At 50.0% G+C, this 21,239-nt stretch overlaps 2 protein-coding genes across 2 annotated transcripts; one reads left to right on the top strand and one right to left on the bottom strand.

Moving 5' to 3' along the window:
• Positions 1-4,964: 4,964 nt before the first annotated feature.
• Positions 4,965-8,872, bottom strand: Wnt10b (Wnt family member 10B). The gene is made up of 4 exons (XM_026407077.2): positions 8,799-8,872; positions 8,420-8,682; positions 6,311-6,684; positions 4,965-5,481 (listed from the first exon to the last, which is right to left on the bottom strand). Exons 1-4 carry the CDS (start codon positions 8,870-8,872, stop codon positions 5,023-5,025), a joined length of 1,170 nt encoding a protein of 389 aa, XP_026262862.2. The 3' UTR covers positions 4,965-5,022.
• Positions 8,873-17,551: 8,679 nt separating this feature from the next.
• On the top strand, positions 17,552-20,749 carry Wnt1 (Wnt family member 1). Its single transcript, XM_026407098.2, has 4 exons — positions 17,552-17,655; positions 18,545-18,798; positions 19,496-19,761; positions 20,261-20,749. The coding sequence occupies exons 1-4, from the start codon at positions 17,552-17,554 to the stop codon at positions 20,747-20,749; spliced, it is 1,113 nt and encodes a 370-aa protein (XP_026262883.1).
• The last annotated feature ends 490 nt before the right edge of the window (positions 20,750-21,239 follow it).

The following is a 21,239-nucleotide window of genomic DNA, read 5'->3' as shown; positions in this document are numbered from 1 at the left end:
GGTCATTTAGGAAGCTGGAACTTGAAAGACAAAAGACTGAAGCCTAATATTCAGAGTTGTTGTCTAGATGAATGTGGGTTTTAGCATCATGAGGAAAAGTGAAGGTCTTTACACCCATGTTTCTCACTTCCTACCCATTCCCACTTCTCTCACACTTATTTTTGCACCTGTTCCACACATGCAGAGGTGCCTTGGAACAGTCACAGCTGTGATAGAAGCTGTGCTAGAAGGGCACTAATAATGCTAAGAACAGAAAGTTCTTTAGGTTCCCTCTCATTTACAGCAGTGTAAGGGAACACATGCCTCATCCTTCAAGCATGAGCCAAAATTTTTATTCTGAACTTTATGCCTTGTTTCTTGTCTTCATCTAAGAAGACCTAGACTAGTAGATAGCCTAATTATGTCTGTCCCCTTGACCCCATCAGGCCCTGGTTTATGCACTCACTAGACCCTTCTTTTCCCAGAGTCTTGTTTTCCCAAAGAATAACATGACCCTGGAATGTGAAGCCAAGAAGACCCTAATTTAAAATGGTGAGAGATGAGATAGATAACAAGGATAATATCTGTCCTGGCCCATTCCTATTAAGAGTCTTTGCCCTGCTAAGTTCTGTGTTTATAAAGGCAAAAGACTTCTCCAATGTTATTACACACTACTAGAGTAGGTCTTGTAATATTTTTATATATCACCCTTTCTAGAAATGGACATAGTTACTTTTTTGTTGTTTTTTTTTAAGAGAGAGAGAGAAAGAATTTTTAATATTTATTTTTCAGTTTTCGGCGGACACAACATCTTTGTTGGTATGTGGTGCTGAGGATCAAACCTGAGCCGCATGCATGACAGGCGAGCGGTCTACTGCTTGAGCCACATCCCCAGCCCTGGACATAGTTACTGTAACAAAAATTTCTAGCAACACCTCTCACCAGGTCATACCCCCATACTAACCACCAAAATAATGCTCTACAACAACCTCTTCCCTGGTGCTCTAACCAGACCAACATACCTTGTAAGAGTCTGATAAGGAAATGGAAACCGTTAATGGATGTCTGCCCAAGATTTCAAATAATCTCAAAATCATATCCCAGGTATGACAGGGTGGAAATGGTGACAACCTAATATAGTTATCAGCAAGTGTCATGGTATTTGACTCAGGACTAATGAATGGGACTAGAGACTCTCGTAGCTCATCTATCCATCACCCCTCTGGAGTAAGAAGAAGAAAATATCTGTTGTAGCATAAGAGGGGGCCACCCAAGAAACAAACAGGAACAAAGATATGAGTGCTGCCTAGTTGGCAGTTAGCTGACCACTGCTGCACCCAGTTTTCCAGCCACCTGATAAAGGGTAAAGAAAGAGCTCATCCATGGGCTCGGGCTCAAGCGGTATCGCGTTCACCTGGCGTTTGTGCGGCCCAGGTTCTTCGATCCTCAGCACCACATACTAACAAAGATGTGTCTGCCGAAAACTAAAAAAAAAATAAATAAATATTAAAAATTCTCTCTCTCTCTTTAAAAAAAAAGAAAAAAGAAAGAGCTCATCCAAAGCTGAAGGAAACCCAGAAGACTTACAAGTTCATCAGTCTTTTTCCTCCTCTCTCTGGAGCCTAGTAAAAGCTGAAATTGTAGGCACCAGCTGTATGGGTTACATATTCCCACTCCATCTCTGACTCCAGGCCTGGGCTGAGCCTAGCACATGTGCTAGAAATGGAGCAGGGAAGTGTAGGCCTTGCTGACAAAATCCATTTGAAATTCGTCAAGGTTGTGATTTGGGGCTTATGTTTGTCATAGAGTGTGTCTGATGAAAGAAGAGGGAAAGCTAGAAAAGGAGCCAAAGGGACTACAGAAAAAGGAAAAAGCTGACGTATTCTTGCTACAACTCCATTGGAAATTCTCCTTCTTCTTGCTAAATGTGAGAAATTCCCATTCTGGATATTCTTTATCATTATTCTCTCTATATCCTAGGCCCACTCTAGCCACCTTCCTTCCCTGCCACCACCCCCAGTACTTACAAAAAATGCCTAGAGTAGGTATAATTCCTGGAACCTTGGAACTATCAAATCCAGAATTTTCATGCTCAAATTAAAATTCAGGACATAAAAATTGCCATAGGGTTGGCGATCTCAGTGATAGAGTGCTTGCCTAGCGTGCATGAGGCTCTGGGTTCAATCCTGAGAACCACAAAAAAGATAGAGAAAAGAAAAGATAAGCTGGGCAGGTACCATGGCACAGGCCTGTAATCTCAGTGGATTGGAAGGCTAAAGCAAGAGGATCGCAAGTTTGAGGCCAGCCTTAGCAATTTACTAAGACTCTGTCTTAAAATTAAAAAATAAGCCAGATGTGGTGGTGCAAGCCTATAGTCCCAGCTGCTCAGAAGGCTGAGGCAGGAGAATCACAAGTTCAAAGCCAGCCTCAGTTACTTAGCAAGGCCCTAAGCAATTTAGCAAGATCCTGCCTCAAAATAAATAAAAGGGCTGGGATGTGGCTCAGTCATTAAGTGCCCTTGAGTTCAATCCCTGGTACCAAAAAAAAAAAAAAAAAAATTTATAACTTTATTTTTATTTGTTTATTTTTATGTGGTGCTGAGGATCCAACCCAGGGCCTCACACGTGCAAGGCAAGTGCTGTACCACTGAACTACAACCCCAGCTCCCCCCAAAAAATATTTTTTTAATTAATAAATAAAAAGGGCTGGGAATGAAGCTTGGTGGTAAAGTGCCTCTGGATTCAATCCCCAGTATCCCCCCAAAACAAAAATTTTTTTTAAGAAAGAAAAGGAGGGACTGGGGTTGTGACTCAATGGTAGAGCAATTGCCTAGCATGTGTGAGGCACTGGGTCTGAACCTCAGCACCACATAAAAATAAATAAATAAAATTATAATATATATATATATATATATATATATATATTTTAAGAAAGAAAGAAAAGGAAAAAAAAGTTGTCATAAATTACTGCCCTATCTCAACACTTCTCAAAATTTCCTAGCTACCCCAGTACTACTCTCATTTCACCTGATTTGAGGGTCATTTGGGTTGCAGAAATATCTATTGCTTAGAGAAGTGGAAAGAACTATTTCTACATTCCCTTGCAAAGGACATGACTTGTTAGTCATTTGTAAAATTCTAAATATGTAATGCATATCCCTTTTTAGCACTGAATCATGGGAAGATAAGTTTATTTTCAAATATATTGGACTACACATTCCCTGGTCGTACAGTAGTTAGGATTTGGCCTCTCAAAGGTATTAGGCTGGAAAAAGAGAGGTTGGAACCAAATAATAATAATAGAATTATTTTACTAAGATTAAATGCAAAAGAATTCTGAAAAAAAGGACAAGCCTGATAGGGTAGTTTAAAACCTGTAGCCCCAGCAACTCAAGAAACTGAAGCAAAAGGATTACAAGTTCTAAGCCTGCCTCAATACTTTGTGAGATTTTGCTACACAATAAAAAATTAAAAGGGAGGGGAGATGTAGCTCAGTGAGAAAGTACCCCTGGTTCAACCTCTACCCCACCCCCACCCACACACACCAAAAAAAAAAGGACAAAAATACATAGGCAGTAAACTCAATGGGAGAGCATACTGGTTTTGCTGGCTTGGAGTGGGACGAACAACTCATTTTGACATAGGAATCCCTTTTCTATGCTTCCGGTCAGTCTTACATCTATCTCCCAAATTCTCTGGTTTGGAGACTAAGAGGGAAGTACCTGCTCTTTTAGGTTCACATTCAATGCTGAAATACCTTTAAGAATTTAAAACTCCAAAGAAAAACTCATAATACAGGTAGAGATCATCAAACTACAGCCAGAGGACCAAATCAGTCCTGCAGCCCAATTTTGTGAATTAAGTTTTATTGAACTTAGTCATGCCCATTCATTTATGCTTGATCTATGGCTACTTTTTGCTCCATAAGAGCAGAATTGAATAATTGAGACAAAGATTACAATGTAGATAGCCCAATATGTATACTATCTTGCCTTTTATAGGGAAAAAAATGCCAAACTTGTTTTAGGCAGTGATCAAGATTACATCTGAAGTTGAGGTACACAAATACTAAACAGGGTCTATATTTGGATCTCTAATACCACCTAGAAGTAAACCCTAGCCCTGATTTCACAAAGCAAAGGATGCCAACTAAGTTACTGAGGATGATGTGTGTAAATAAAGTCATTGAGTATAGGAGGGTAGGAGAAATCACCTGGAAAAGAAACTATGGAATAGGATCCCCCAACTTTGCCTAAATATATCACCATGTACATCCACCAGTTCAGTAACTTAATTTATTTTAGTTTCAAACTGGAACCAAGAACAAGTCTCAGTACAATAAATTATCCATTCCCATCCCTCCTGCTAAAGAAGAAAAAACAGGCTCCAAGAATCTTAGGTAAACCCTTCCTTTGGCAGGTCCCCTTTAACATCTGAATGGAAGGAAACAACTTCCCTAAGAGTCTACATGGATAGCCTTTGGGGGATTTGGGGGAGAGTACTCTCCAGTACTCTGTTCCTTCCCCAAGAAAAACTTCTCTACTCCTACTGTCTCACTTGACCCCACAAGGGAAAGTCTAGGCTGTGGTAGAGAATTATGGGAAGGCTAACAGGAGTGGTAGTTCCTTTCTAGAAACTGGTCTTAATGGCTCCACACAATGCTTGGGCTATCCCTTAAGGGAGAGGACAGCCAAACCTTAAGGATTCCCCCGCCAAAAGGAGTATGAACAACAGAAGCCTGGAGTTGAGAAGGGGCCCTGGATTTGAGAAGAGGGGAGCATGACAGTGCATTTCATCTTAGTCCATTTAGATGTTTAAGGAGCAAAATAGGGGTAACAGTTTTCCCCAACCACCCTGCAACTATGGGGAGAAGGCCACACATCACAGACCTCACCTAAACCTCACGACTCCCAAAGCCATTTCCAGGTAGATACTTTGAACTTCCATGGTGTCAAGATTGACCCTAAACAGAAATCAGAGCAAAGGGCTGAAAAGCTGCCCTTTCACACAGTACCTTTACCTAGTGCCAGGGTCAGGCTGACCCTCACTTACATACATTGACCCACTCTGTGACTTTGCACTCCTCACACAGCACATAGCAGCACCAGTGGAAACGGCAATGGCAGCGCTCAACTCTTGTCTGCCGGAGCACATTGTGCCCACGGCCACAGCATAGACTGCCACAGCCATCCAACAGACGGCTGGTCTTGTTGCAGGCTCGGCCCCTTGTGCCTGGGGAGCCCACTGTGGGGTCTCGCTCACAGAAGTCAGGAGATTTTTCAAAGTAGACCAGCTCTCCTGAGAGGCGTCGAGGACGCAGGCGGGGTTGGAAGGCTCCAGAATTGCGGTTGTGGGTATCAATGAAGATGGCTCGACCCAATCGCTCCCTCAATGCTGCCCCCACAGCCCGGAACTCTGGGGCCGCTCTCCAGCATGTCTTGAACTGGCAGCTGCCTGAAGTGCCATGGCACTTACATTTCCGCTTTAGGTTTTCAGTTACCACCTAGAGCATCAGAGGAGCACAGGTGAAGGGGAGGGCAGCAAATGGAAAGAGCATGTAGACATAGGAGAGGGAAGGAAAGAGAGAACACAAGGAGGAACAAATGGAATATCAGAAGAGAAAGGGCATTTTAAAGTTAGCTAATAGCTCAATTCCCGCATCATATAATTGAACTGAAGCCATCGTATAACTGAACTAAATCACTAAGTGATTTGTTTTGTGTGGGTATGGTGGAGTGGGGGGGGGCAGAATATGGTAATACGTATTGAATCCAGGTGTGCTCTACCACTAGCCTACAAAAGCCCTTTTAATTTTATTTTGAGACAGTGTCTTATTAAGTTACTCAGGCTGGCCTCTAACTTGTGATTCACCTGCCTAAGAGTAGCTGGGATTACAGGGATGTGCCACCACACCTGGTTGGATTTGCCCATCTTTGATCATCAACTGGTAACAGAACCAGAACTCAACTCCAGTTTTCTGGACTCTCAGTCCAGTGTTCTTTCCAGAGTAAGATTGGTAAAATGGAAAGTGTAGCCCAGAGTGCCCCTCAGGTCTTTAGGGAAGGCAGCTGTAATAACAGCCACCATGTAACAAGCCAAGGACTAGGCACTGTGTGGGGTGCCCTATTTGCTAGCTCAGCTTTAAAGATGTTGTGATATGGTTATCATCAGATTCTTTGTACAGATGCAAATCCAAGGCTGGGTGACTTGCTGATGGCAAATGGAGATCACCCACCACACCTCATCCTCTTACTCTGCTGGGCTTCTGGGCTTCTCACACTCTAGCCTGAACTTAATAGCAAAGGAAACCAGGATAAGGCCCACAAACATACCTGGCGTCCCACCCTGTTGTTGTGAATTCTCATCCGTGCCTGGATGTCCCGAGGACCTTCCCTGGAATCCAAAAAATCCCGAGAGAACTTCTCTCCAAAGTCCATGTCATGGTTACAGCCACCCCATTCCCATGTGTCCTGGGGGCCAGGACTGGGGCTTGAGCCTGGGACAGGGCTGGGCAGGGAGTGGGGAAAACTCTTGCCCCGGGACAGTGCCTGCAACTGCAGCAGTTTGGCCCTCAGCCGATCCTGCTCACCACTGCCCTTCCAGCCACAGCCACAGCTCACCAGCTTGCCCAGGCTGCAGGCAGTGGCAACAGCATGCATGACTCCAGCAGCCAACATGGAGAAGGAGAAAGCACTCTCACGGAAACCTGGGGATGATAAGGATTATAATGGTGGAGGTAAGGTTGACAGGCAGCTGAGAATGGGGAAGCAGGAGGAAATAAACAGCCATCTTCCAATTCCAAAATTTTCTAATTGAATCCTGACCCTGCTATATTCTAGCTGAGTGATTGGGAGAAAGTTTAACAGGACAAGAAAGGAAACAGCACAAAGCTTGTTTCCTCATCTATAAAAGCAGACTCATTGATCAAGATGCTCTCTGAGGTCCATTCTCACTCTGATTTTCAGGTGTAGATAAAAGAGCCAATCCAGAGGGAGAGACCCTTGGGGTTGGGAGATGACTAAGAGGGAGTCCCTGAGAAGATGAGAAGATGTATTCATAGAGTTCTACATCTGAAAGCCTTAGGAATTCCCCAGCCCTGAAAGAGCTGGAGTGGGGTGGGAGCAGAGAATTTTAGGGTTCTTTTGTATTCCCCTAAAGAATTATTTAAATCAGTCTTTTAATCAATCTACCCTCCATTACCCCACAGAAAACCCCAAAGCACTGGAGCTATGGAGTTACCCTTCCCTCTCCCAGATTCTAGTTGTATATTTGCCCTTCAAGACTGCCCTTTATGTTTATCATAACCTGCTATTACTCTATAAAACACTGGGAGGAGGAGAGAGGCGGGGGTGATTTTCCCTAAGGCCCTCTTAAGAGGTTGGCCTCTTTGTTATGTTTTTGGGGTCACGGAGGCTCAGGATGACAAGCCTTTCCCAGGCTTAGATAGATGACCATTTGGGTGTCAAAGCCTTCCCCTAAGCCAGGCCCTGAGGTGAAGAAAGGGTCCCTTACTTCATTTTAGGCAGGGGCTCCCTGGAGCCCTGAGAAGATGAAAGACAGCACCCTCTTAGAGGCCAGGTCTCTCTTACACTGGGATTCAGGGCTCCCAGGCCAGTCTCCTGATCCCCCCCAATCCCAACTCTCTAAGGGTGAAGCTGTTTGCACAAGTCTTGGGAATTCCCCTGCAGATGGCAGCTGCTTATTAACCCCATAGTCCCCAAAGCACTGCACCCACCCCAGGCTGAGCCCCCATGGATCTTTACTCCTCAGGGAGTAAACTTAAGCAAGGCATAGGTACTGACAATAAAATCTCCCAGATCATCCCTTCCAGACCTGGCCAGCAGTGACCTGTTCTCTGTCCCTCCAGCGTTCCTCACCTGCTCAGGTGAGTGACACCTGGGCTCCCCACAGCACCAGAGGAGGGGGCTGCTCCCCAGCTTCAAAGCCATCAGGGTCTTTGTTCCCAGCTTTGGCTCCTGGGAACCCCAGCAATTAGGGGAGCAGGTTTAACCCTTAAACGGTTGGGGGCGTCACCCCACCCCCGCTGGGGACACTGGCCTGGGCTTGTCCCGGTAGAGAGGGAGGGGAAGAGAAAAATAGGGGAGGGAATAGGGGAAATTTGAGGCTTCCAGGGCTGGGGGCATCTCTTGTTCACAGGTGCAACCCAGACTGAGCTGGGCAGAGGCAGGAAAGAGGGGGCCCTGGGGTAGGGAAGCAGAGACCCAGCTGCCTTGCCAGCAGCGCACAGGTGGAAATCAGGACTGCAAAGCCACCGACCGACGAGTGGCCAGACCCGGCTCAGCGCTGGGGCGGGGGGAATTCCCGAAGAGGCCCCTCCCGAAGCCATGAACCGGTCTCTTCCCGCCTCCACTCGCCTCAGCCTGCCCCCCACCCCCTAGCTTCGGCTGCTGCACGGTCCCGGTCCCGCCCGCCAGGCTCACCACGCTTCAGGATGGCGCTGTGGTGCGGCAGGCGGCCGCCGCCCTCGAGCGCGGAGCAGTTCCAGCGCTGGTCGCGCAGCTGGTGCTGACACTCGTGGACAGCGATATGCAGACCTTGAAGGGCGGACGCCGTCACTTCGGGGCTGCGCAGGCACAGGCCTAGCTGCCGCTTGCTCAGACCCGACAGCGTCAAGCACACGGTGTTGGCCGTCAGCGACGGCTCGCCCGGCAGTTTCAGGCCCAGAATCTCATTGCTTAGAGCCCTGGGAACAGAAAAGGCGTCTGGGATCTGTGGATCAGGCCGCACACCTCCCTCCCAATCTCCCCACGCCAGGTCAGTGCTTCTCTCGTAGTCTGGAAAACAGGGGAATCTGCTCACCTACTGCACAAGGCCAGGAATAGAAGACCCGCGAAGCCCGAGGGCGGAGGCCGCTGCCGGGGCTCCTCCAGCATGTCGAAGCCCGGAGGCTCCGGTGCGCAGATGATCAGCGCCTGCGGGACAGGGAGATTCAATGCTAGCTCTGAAATATGGTTGCTCCCCAGGGAACCGAAGGATGCCCTACTTCGGTCTCCTAAGCCACCGGTGCCAACCTCACTGACCCTTTTCACCCCTCTCCAAACCAAGCAATTAGAATCACCCCCTTGATTTCCAGAGTCCCTGAGTCTTTGGAGTGCTTGAAGAGAAAGAGACCAGGTCACCCAACTAAGGACTCACAGGAAGGCCCCTGGAGCCCAGTCCAGTTAGACACAATGCCCGGCACACAGACACACTCACATGCAAATACAGACTTGCAAACACTTGCTCCAGGACCTCACCCACTGCTCCCTCTGCTCCCTCCTCAAGGGCCCCAAGACTGGCTTCCCCACCCTTATAGGGCTAAGGGGGTGGGATCAGGAGGGGGTTCCCCACCACCTGGGGGCGGGAGGGGGGTGTCTCCTCCAGGTGCCATCAATGGCAGGCAAGCTCCTTCAGAAAGGTCGAAGACTGGGCTCTCCACCCAGCTCTACCCCCTCCCTGCACAACAGAGAAACAGGAGAGGCTCCAGGTGCAGCCAAAGAGGAGGGAAACTTGGTGCTCCCCAGCAAGGGATGGTGTGGCAAGCTGAGTCCTAGTGTCTGTCCACCCTTTCCTAAGTAAATGCTCCCCTCCTCAGCCTGCGACCCGTCTGGTCCCCACAGGTCCCAGCCTGTGTCCCCACCCCTTTGCCTTGGCGTTCATTGCCCTCTAAATCTGGAAGCACTCCTTTATTCTCTGTCTTTATCTCTGGCAACATCTTTGGCTCTCTGCGTGTCTGTGCTCTTATGGGTGGATGCGTGTCTGTCTGACTACCCGCGTGCCTGTCTGGTCCCGGGTGCGCGCCTCGTTGCCCTTCCTGCTTTCCCATGTCCGATTACCTCCAGCGGTTCGGGTGCAGAGTCCGTGACCCACACGGTTGGGTCGCCTGGGCTCCGCTCGGACTGCTTAAACCGTGGGGTGACTGCGAAGGGTTCTGCCCCTTCGGCAGAGCTGCATTCTTCCAGAGCCGGGCCACTCCTCTTCGCCGCTTCCCCAGCGCCGCCGCGGCCGCCGGGAGGAAGGGAGGGAGGGAAAGAGGGAGTGATCGAAAGGGCTAGCGAACGAGCGGGCGAGCAAAGCACTGGGGGCTCTGGCTCTGCTCGATCCGAACTGACGGGTGGCTTTGCTTGGGCTGACGAAGCTATGGCCCCTCCCCGAGCCCGGGGCATCCCCACCCCACCCCCCTTTGACTAGGGGAACGCAGCCGCTCCCCCTCTTCCCAGCGCGCACACACACCCTCTCCCCCGACGCCTGGGTTCACGCTTGGTCCTCCTGAAAGAGGAGGTGGCCGGAGTTTCTTTCACCTGCTCTGGGGTCACTAAGGACGTATAGGGAGGGTGCCTGGCTCAGATTAGGGAGCCGGGACCCAGCCCAAGTGACCAAATCTTTCATTTCTCTTTGCCTCAGTTTCTCCCACCGACAGTGGGATGGGTGGACAGCTCTTTGACAAGGGGAGGAGGGAGTTGGATTTATCTTCTCCTTCAGGCGTTTGACAGTCACTTATAGAACCCACAATGTGAGCACACAGCAGGGCACTCAGTACCTGCAGAAAAAGCCAATGAGACCAAGTGGCTTGGCTCCTGCCCACCTCCCAACCCTCCCCCAACCCCCTGGGAGAATTTGACCCTAGTCAAAAGGTTCAGGTAGCCCCAAAGATCTGTATCTTGCGCCTATGCTTGTCTTCCTCCGTAGGCATACCTGCCCAAAGAGGTCTCCTATCATTCATGGATTCCTGGCTTTGCACTTGGGAGGACTGTATTCCTGCTCCAGGCCCCTAGACTTGCTTCACATGGGCTGAGGAGTGCTTCAGAATCCCAAATTGAGCCTAGCTCAGGGAGAGCCGGGAAGTAATCTGGTCTTGGGGTGCACAGGCGAGACAAAATGCCTTAGGTAGCTCCAGCGGCAGCGAAGGGGTTAGGCACCGCTGCACTCCCGCCTGACTCACCCTAGTAGCTCTAACCACTGCGGACTATTTTTGCCAGAGAGGGGCCCCAAGCTTCCCAACCACCCCCAGCCCCTGCCAGACCACAGCCTAAGGCACTGCTGGCCCTGTGCACTCAAGCGCATTGACTCAGAGACCAGCCCCCCCACCAAGTAAGCAGAAGGACAGAGATGATACCCACAGCCACAATCACCTCTTCCTTGGTGGTGGCAACAGCTCTGCTGGGCAGCCAGCCTGGAGTCTGTGCTGTGGCAGGTCCTGCCTTGTGCTGAAGGGGGCACTCCTGGCTAAGGGGCATAGCAGTCTGAAAGAAATCAGGAACTTAAATCTACTGGGATGTTTACTGGGCACATACTGAACAGTCTGGGGAGGTAAGTGCCATAGTTCCTGACATTGGACAGCATGGACCACAAATGGTTGCTTTTCTTTTATTCCCCATCTCTGGGGTGGGGAGAAGAAGGCCAAGAACTCCTGAACAGCCTTCCTATTTATAGGATGCGATCCAAACACGTGTGACTGTTGAGGTCACCAGAATCTGAAAGCCCTGTCTTGTAGCTTTCATCCTTACACCTGGATTCAGTGATTCCTACCAGTGTCCCCAACCTTTTTCCTCATGTCAGCCTGGGATTCCACCCAGGTCCCTGGAAGAGGAGGTAATGAAGTTTCCTATGCCCCTTTTCTCCATGGGGACCTCATACACATTTGTATTTCTTCATGAGTCTCTGGTCTCCCTCAAGTTTTGGATTTTGTCCAGTTTTAGTTTGTTTTTGTTTTTGCCTTTGATTCTATCCTCAGACTCCAGGCAGGTGACAAAATGGGGCCGGGGACAGAACTATTGCCAAAAGTTTCAACATCTCAGTGATTGGGTGGCTGTCCAAGCTGGATGTTTCAAATCCAAGGATGCATATGCCTGCTCCCTCTCCTCACTGAAGCCTAGCTCTGAGATAGGAGGCCACAAGCAGGCTGACTGGGTGGCCTGAGCTGGCCCACAGTGCCCTCAGCCCGACCGGCTGGCCTGAGCACTGACCCGCAGGCAGCTAGAGGGCGGTGGGACAGGCGGGGCCTGGAGAGGGCTGCGGGTGCACACCCATTGCCTAATACCCGAAGCACGCGGCCAGCTCCAGGAAAGGGGAGGGGCAGGAACCAGAGAGACCTTGACTAGGGTTGGGGCTATGACAGGAGGGGGCAAATGGGGGGCTGTCATCACTGCAGCAAGGGAGTGGGAGCAAGCTGGTCCCCATTCCTCTCAATGAGAAGAATAAAGGGCTGCTCTTCCATTCATGAGGATGGAGGGTGTAACAGAACAATGTGGGAAGAACACTGGGGCCCTGGAGGGCGGGGGTCAAAGAAAAAAATGGGGGCCCCTGGAGATTGGGGGAATCAAGTAACTGAGGCGGTGGCTAAACCCAGTCACAGCCTCGGGAACCTCCTCCTCCTCCTCCCCTCATGTTTGCCTTGGCCCGGGGTCTTGGGTGACTCATCTGTTGCTAAGCCGCTGATAGGGGCGGCCAGGCTGGGGGAACCCAAATTATAGGCCCGGGAGGGATGGATGCGCTCGCTCGTGGTGGTGAGCTCAGCTGTGCTGCCTACCCTCCACCTCACACACATTCTGCTGCAGCACCACAGGCTACCACCTGGAGGCACCAAAGTATCCACAGCCAGATTCTGGTGGTCTCTGGGGAAGCCCCCCAACATTTGGCAGTTGGCCCCAACAAATCTTCAGGATTACCCTAGAGAGAATTTTGCTCCCTTTTCTACACGGGGCTGATGGATGGGCTGCACCTTTCCAGCCTAAGAGGCAGTTGCTTCAAAGGAAGTAGACTCCTCTGTCCACAAAACTCCCTGATTCCCTTCTTCCTCCCCAGATCCCAAGGTCAAAACAAGGCTCCTCTCCCTCCAACATCTCTCCCCATCCTTATTCCAGGAGGGTGGTTTTCTCCTGATTTTCCATTTCAAGCTTTTTTTGGGGGGGAGGAGGGTGTACTGGGGATTGAATTTACGGGCCCTAGACCACTGAGCCACATCCCTAGCCCTATTTTTGCATTTTATTAGAGACAGGGTCTCACTGAGTTGCTTAGCGCCTCACTAAATTGCTGAGACTGGCTTTTAACTCGTGGTCCTCCTGCCTCCACCTCCTGAGCCACAGGGATTACAGGCGTGCACCTCCATGCCTGGTTCATTTCAAGCTTTTATATCTGTGGTTGGGTGGGGAATATGGCTCAGTGACATAGTGTTTGTCTAGAATGCTTGAGGCTCTGGATTTAATCTCCAGTGCATGCACACACACACACACACACACACACACACACACAATGTTATCTGTGGTCAAACATGATACAGAGGGAAAAATAAGGCAGGGTAAAGGAGATTGGTGATGGGATTCTATTTTATATAAGGGGACAGACAAGGAAGTGAAGGAACAAAGGCATAGAGATATCTAAGGAAGGGCATTCCAGAAGACAGAAAAACAGGTGTACAGACCCTGAAAAAGTAGCATTCTTGGTATTTTCAAATAATCAGCAAAGAGGTCAGTATGGCTAAGGGGGAGGAATACATAAGGGAGACAATGGTAGGCAACAAAGTTGGAGTACTAGGAAGGAACAGGGTTAAATCACCTGAGGCCTTGTAGACCACTGTAAAGATTTTGGCTTGATTCAAGTGAGATGAGGAATGACTGGAAAACTTCTAGCTGGGTAATGAACTTATTTGACTTCCTTTTTAGAAAGGATGGCCCCTTGTGTTATATGGAGAACAGACTGTGGGGAAAAGCGTAGAAGCAAGGAGTCAAATAGGAGGCTATTACAGGAATGCAAGCAAGAGTTGATGGTGGCTCCTATTAGCATGTAGCAGTAGAGTAGTGAGATTGGATAAGAGTCTACCTATTGAAGATTGAGGGACAGAATTTGCTGATGGCTTAACTCAGAGTATAAAGCAGATTGAGTCAAGGATGACTCCAAGATTTTTGTGTTGAGCAACTGAAACAAAGGAGTTGCCATTTACTGAGATGGAAATGACTGAAGAAAGAGCAAGTTAGGGCAATGGAGGAATCAAGAGTTCAGTTTGCACAGGTATATTTTGAGATGCTATTTAAGTATTAGATGTGTAAGTTCATATTTCAGGAATAGAGATATAAATTAGGAAGCATAAGACTGGAAAGTTTACCAAGGGAATTCATGAAGACAGAAAAGAAGGTCAATTAAACCTGGGTAAGCTCCAGTGTTTAGAAATTCAGTAAACAAGGAGCATCCAGGTAAGGAGACTGAAAGGGAAGATGCCATTGAGATAGGAATAGTATTTCAAAACCAAATGACAGGAAGGAAGAAGGAAGTGGCTGGGTGCAGTGGCACACACCTGTAATCTCAGCCGCTCAGGAAACTGAGGCAGGAGGGTCATGAGTTCAAAGCAAGCCTCAGCAACTCACCAAGACCCTTAGCAACTCAATGAGACCCTGTCTCTAAATAAAATATAAAAAGGGCCGGGGATGTGGTTGAGTGGTAAAGCATCTGTGGGTTTAATCCCAGGTACAGAAGAAGAAGAAGAAGAAGAAGAAGAAGAAGAAGAAGAAGAAGAAGAAGAAGAAGAAGAACAACAACAACAACAACAACAACAACAACAACAACTAGTAGTAATAGTAGTTGTGGTTGTTGTTGTTGAGCAGTGTTTGCTGTTCCAGGATGGCTAACTAGGATAAGAACTAAGAATTGGCTATTGGGTAGAGCAATACAGATTTTCATTAATGGTTTTTATAAAGAAGTATAGTGAGTTGAAAGGTATGATTGGAGCTGGGGACAGTAGCACATACCTGTAATTCCAGCTCCTCTGGAGGCTGAGGTAGGATGATCACAAGTTCAAGGCCAGCTCAGGCAATTTAGTGAGATCCTGTTTCAACAAACAAACAAACAAAAAAACAAAAAAGGGCTGGGGATGTATCTCAGTGGTTAATAGCCCTGGGTTCAATCACTAATACCTAAAAAGAAGAAGATAAATTTTTAAAAAGAGACCATATAAGGGGCTATCAGTGTGGTTCAGTGGTTAGAGCACTTGCTTAGTATGCATGAGGCCCTGAGTTTCATCCCTAGCACTGCAAAGATGTAATTTGAGTAGAAAGAAAATAAATTGATGCTAGAATTAAAATAAAAATTTCAAGTTTTGTAGTAAAAGAAGAGGAATGGGGCAATCTTGGACAATAATGTAGATCAAACAAAGCATTTGAATTTTTCAGATGGAAGATATTACTGCATGTTTGCATGTTGATAGATGTGTTCCAAAAGAGAGATAAATTGATGATGTAAGAAAGAAAGATGGGGGCTGAGGTTGTGGCTCGCCTAGCATGTGTGAGGTTAGATCCTCAGCACCACATTAAAAAAAAATAAAATAAAAGTATTGTGTCCATCTACAACTTAAAAAAATTTAAAAAGAAAGAGGGGACAATTGATAAAATATGATTTGATCAAAATAGTAATTTAAGCAGACCATATACCATGTGACTCAGACCTAGGGCCTTTCCCCTCTTTCCTCCATCCTCCTGGGAAATGGAGGAACAAGAAAGAACATAAGCTTTGAGTCAAAATGGTTTGGGCTTTAATATGGCTGTATTGCTGATCACTTATTAGTTGTGACCTTGTACAACTGCCTCACTTATTGGTCCTCTGTAAAATGGGAGAGAGGAGAGAGGTAAAAGAAGAGATTTTTCTTTCCCTCCAGGAGCCATCTCTGAGTGACATTGAGGCATGATAACCAAGCTGGCAGTGCCCCCTATGCCCCACACAGGGAACAGCACCACTTCTTCAACAGAAAACCATGATGGCCATGAAGTTGAATTGAAGTCCCTGGGAGAGAAAAGTGTACTATTGTTAAGATGATCTTGGGCACTCAAAGCACCAATGTGTGGTGAGAGCAGAAAGAACCAGAATTTTAGGAGAAGACAGTAACTTGGTAGCAAAATCCAGAGAGAAGCAAACACATAGAGGCCAAATTTCCTAATCTAGGTTCAGTTCAGTCAGCAGCCTTTTCCTTCCTAGTCCTCCCTTACCTTACACTTACTCTATTGCCCATCCTGTCTTTTTCTTTTTCTGTTACTTTTTTCTCAGTATTGGGGGTTTAACTCAATAACATTCCACGAACTACACTCCCAGCCCTTTTTATTTTTTATTTTGAGAAAGGGGGTCTCACTAAGTTGCCTCTTGCCTCAGCCTCACCAGCAGCTGGGATTACTGGCATGTGCAGCCTCCATGGCTGGCTCCACTGCCCACGCTTTCTGATCCTAGTCATCAAAGACTCAGTCATTTAGGCCTGGTTCATCTTCATACCCACTTCATTGTAGGTTCAGCTCTCTCCCCCAGTGATATGCACAGGTTGACACATACCACAAGGTGACACACTGTAGGATGACACAAGATACACAGGGTGACTGTGACACATCCACACATATGTAATCTTCCCATGCACACACTCATCCACCCACCTTCCAACAGTACCAGACACTCTGCATCCCTTAGTCAAGCTTCTGGGTTTCTCTTATCATAGCTGCCACCTCCTTCCTGACACACTGCCCCAGGCAGCAACTGTAACAAAAAAAAAAAAAAAAAAAAAAAAAAAAAAAAAAAAAAAACCTGATGATCTCTTCTGACTTGAGTCCAAAATTCTTTGGAAAGAGTTCCTAACCTCACTCCTCAAAACTAGGAGTTTCTGAACATACCAATACACAGGAACATGCACCTTCAGAACACAGTGTACATTTTCACTTGCACACACAGCCACTTGTGCTTTCCTCTGGCTCACATGTGCAACCTGCTGCTGCTTCAGGTTTCTCTCCACCGCCAGGCTCTGTTTGGTCAGTCCACCCCTATCCTAACCTCGGGATTTCCCTGACCACAGCTCCACCCACGTCCCTGTCTCCCCCTTTTCCTTCTCTGTCCAGCCGTTGGGGGTTCCTGGGTGGGAAAGCATCTCCCTAGTCTCTGGCCAGAACCACAGGTTTCCTTCCTTCCACCACTCAGGATGGGGGAGAGAAGGGACACCAGTGGGGTCAGGGTGACGTCGAGGGGACAACCCCATAGCGCTTGGCGAGGCGGTCTGGGCTCCTGGGGGATTCTCCCCAAGCGCATTGTCCCCGCGCCCCCTGGCGGATGCTGGTCCCCGACGGGCTCCGGACGCGAAGAGTAGTGAGGCAGGCGCGCGCGTGGGAGGGCGTCCCAAGGGGAGGGGTCGGCGGCCAGTGCAGGCCTGGAGGCGGGGGCCACCGGGCTGGGGGCGGGGGGGGGTAAGCCCCGACGGTCATCCTGTCAGTTCTTTGGTCAGACGGGAGGGAGCCACGGCCCCGCTCGCTGCCCATTGTCTGCGCCCCTGACTGGTGCGCCCTGGTGCCACAGTGCAGCCTGGCTGGGCAGCCTTCTCGTCACTCCAGCCAGTGCCGCAAGTATAAGAGGCGGTGCCGCCCTCCGTGGCCGCCTCAGCCCACCAGCCGGGACCACAAGCCATGCTGCCCGCCGACCGCCTCCGGGGTTGTTAAAGTCAGACTGCAAACTCTCGCCACCGCCGCCACCGCCGCCACCGCCGCGTCCGGTCCCACCGTCGCGGGCAGCAGCCAAAGCCGCCGCAACTGCAGCACAGAAGCGGCCAGGCCAGGCAGGCCATGGGGCGCTGGGCGCTGCTGCCCAGCTGGGTTTCTGCTACTCTGCTACTGGTGCTGGCCGCTCTGCCCGCTGCCCTAGCCGCCAACAGCAGTGGCCGATGGTGGTAAGTGAGCTGGTGTCGGGTGGTGGCCTCTTGTTCTGGGGGACAGAGCCAGGGGCCAACCCTCCAGCTCCTATGCTCCGGGACCCGTCATTCCACAGACATTGCCCCATCTCTGTCTTCCTTCTGCCACACCAAAGGTTGCTCTAGCCCAGAGCTGCACCAGAAATTCCATTCCATTTCCTTTCCTTTTTTTTTTTTTTTTTTTGGTTTTAGGGATCAGGGCCTCGGGCATGCTTCAGCAATGGGTCTACCATTGACCTGTATCATCAGCCCCAGAGATTCCATTTCTGATGAAGTGGGATCAATGATCTGCCGGCAGAGGCCCACCATAACCCAGTCGGGGAGCCCACTCCCATCTAGGATTGTCATTCCCTTTTGAGCCCCAGTCTTAACCTCATACTCTGCACCACAGATTTCCAAAGATAAGAAGTGAAGAACCAGGTGTTCACTTAGAAAGGAGGCCAGAAAAGGGTAGGACTCCTGGGCATTTCACCCCTAGGCAAGAACTGCAGGTCAGGATTTCTTCCCTGGTACTGATCAGAAGGAGGCTAGGAAAGCCCAGGTACTCTTGCAGTCTCCATGTTCCCCATGTCTCTTCTGTGCAGTCCCTGGACCCAGGACTCTGAGAATCCCCTAGGACTACTAGACACCCAAAAGTCTGGATACCCAGTTCTTTCATACTAGTAAGTCTGGGAGCACAAAGACATTACCTTATAATTGATCTCCCCCGAACTCTCCTGGTACATATTCCCAAAGGTCAGGTGCATGCTCCTTTGTATTGATATGTTCAGAAAATCCTAGTTCTGAGGAGTGAGGTTAGGAACTCTTCTTTATGATTAGAGTGCAGGTCCCCTTCCCCAGTCTGAGCTCCCATTGTGTGTCCCACCAGGGGTATCGTGAACATAGCCTCCTCTACGAACTTGCTAACCGACTCCAAGAGTCTGCAGCTGGTGCTCGAGCCCAGTCTGCAACTGCTGAGCCGCAAGCAGCGGCGGTTGATCCGCCAGAATCCGGGGATCCTGCACAGCGTGAGCGGTGGGCTGCAGAGCGCAGTCCGGGAGTGCAAGTGGCAGTTCCGGAACCGCCGCTGGAACTGCCCCACTGCTCCGGGGCCCCACCTCTTCGGCAAGATCGTCAACCGAGGTGAGTACCCAGGAAGTCGACGCTTCCGGGACCAGGGGAAATACAGGGTCACCCCCAGGGCATAGGTCGGTGAACGCAGGGAAGATGTCCCAGGCACTGCAGGGTCACACAATCAACCCACCTAACTGCTTCTTGCGGAGCGCCAGTTCCAGGCCAGACTCTACCAGGCGCTTTCCAGCTGTATATTTTGGGCACCAAGCTTAACTTTTCTGGGCCACTGACCAAAAGAAAATGAATTCCAGGTTGTACACGCTGGATGACGGTCGCTTTCCTCAATCTATCGAAGTTCCTGGGAAGCTGCTGTCTGCCCGCGTTGTCTTGCTTCATACTTAGCAAAGTTTGCTACGCCAAAAGCTGCGTAGATTGTTTGGGCTGCGTAGAAGTCTTGACAATGCAAAGTTCTTCCGCTCCTCTCTTGTTTTTCTCTCTGGTGCTGCCCCACTTCCTCTCCAAAGCCAAAAAGTGTTCTGAAGAGTCTCCGTAAAGCGTGACTACCAGAGTGTTGGTGGGTTCGTGCCCACGCACCTGTTTTCTCTGTGAGACCTAGAAATAAGGTTTCCAACACTACCGCTAGTCTAGCCCTCAGGACTCCAAGGGTGGAATCCGGGCGTGGGTCTCCAAGGTTCCAAGCCCTCCAAGGAGGGCGCTGGCCGGACCACAAGCGCCTTCTCTTGATTCTTACTCTCTTCACCCCTAGGCTGTAGGGAAACAGCGTTTATCTTCGCCATCACCTCTGCCGGGGTCACCCATTCGGTGGCGCGCTCCTGCTCAGAAGGCTCCATCGAGTCTTGCACATGCGACTATCGGCGGCGCGGTCCTGGAGGCCCCGATTGGCACTGGGGGGGCTGCAGTGACAACATTGATTTCGGCCGCCTCTTCGGTCGGGAGTTCGTGGACTCTGGGGAGAAGGGGCGGGACCTGCGCTTCCTCATGAACCTTCATAACAACGAGGCGGGCCGCACGGTGAGTAGACCTGAGAGGCTCAGCACCCGAAGCTGAGTGACCAGGCTAACCTTGGGCTCAGAAAGTAAGAGTCGGTAGTAAGATGAGGACTCCAGGGGTGGGCGTCCTGAGGGAAGCAGGAGATTTGGGAAAAAGCCAAAAAAGAGAGAGTGGCTGAAGCAAAGGAATTTCTGGGTTGAGAGCAGATAGAACGGAAGAAGATACAAGTTATACAACACATAGAATGGATTGCCTATGGCCCCTCCTTTGCAGAGATTAAAAAAAAAAAAAAAAAAAAAAAACAGGGTAGAGAGGCCGAGAGTGACTCGCTGGTGTGTAGCTGAGTTTGGCCAAGTGTCCAAATTTCAGAGGGATATTTCGCGCCTTCTCCTGGGTTCTGCTAGAACTTTGCTGAGGTCCCGTCCGCGTCCGGGAGGGGGCGGTATCTGGAATAAGGGCTCTGACTGACAATGCCTTGGGACATCTTTTTTCCTTCTTCCCCCCCCGCCCCCCACCCCAGACAGTGTTCTCTGAGATGCGTCAGGAGTGCAAGTGCCATGGGATGTCTGGTTCATGCACGGTGCGCACCTGCTGGATGCGGCTACCCACGCTGCGTGCGGTGGGCGACGTGCTGCGCGACCGCTTTGACGGCGCATCGCGTGTACTCTACGGCAACCGCGGTAGCAACCGCGCTTCACGGGCGGAGCTGCTGCGCCTAGAGCCCGAAGACCCTGCGCACAAGCCTCCTTCCCCTCACGACCTCGTCTACTTCGAGAAATCACCCAACTTCTGCACGTACAGTGGACGCCTTGGTACAGCAGGCACTGCAGGGCGCTCCTGCAACAGTTCATCACCGGCGCTGGACGGTTGCGAGCTGCTTTGCTGTGGCCGGGGCCACCGCACACGCACGCAGCGCGTCACCGAGCGCTGCAACTGCACCTTCCACTGGTGCTGCCACGTCAGCTGCCGCAACTGCACTCACACACGCGTACTGCACGAGTGTCTGTGAGGCGCTGCGCAGACTTGCCCGGGAACGCTGTCCTCCAGACTTCCCCCGACAGATTCGCTGGCATTCAAGACCCTGATTGATATTCGCCCGCTCCAAAATCTTCAGCCACATTCCCGCGGTTCATACGTGTCCCATCTCTCCCATCTCCTCCTCTCTGGGGACTCCTCAAACCACTTGCGTGGGGCGGCATGAACCCTCTTGCCATCCTGATGGACCTGCCCCAACTTACCTACCTCCCTCTCCGCCGGAGACCCCTTGTTGCACTGCCCCCTTGCTTGGCCTGGAGGTGAGAGAAGGATTCGTCCTACCCGGGGTCAGCTCCTGACGCTGGTTCCCTGACTGTGCCACACTACACCAGCGTCCTCTCTGCCTCTTTCATTTCCCCTTTGTCCTCCCTATTCTCCTGGTCCCTACAGGCGCCTTACCACTCTCCAGCGATGGGAGCAGACCCTGAACACACACCTGGGCATCAGGGCCATTCTCCTCCCTG

The sequence above is a fragment of the Urocitellus parryii genome, chromosome 5, assembly GCF_045843805.1.
Source record: "Urocitellus parryii isolate mUroPar1 chromosome 5, mUroPar1.hap1, whole genome shotgun sequence".
Classification (NCBI taxonomy): domain Eukaryota; kingdom Metazoa; phylum Chordata; class Mammalia; order Rodentia; family Sciuridae; genus Urocitellus; species Urocitellus parryii.
This window is presented reverse-complemented; position numbering and strand designations above follow the sequence as displayed.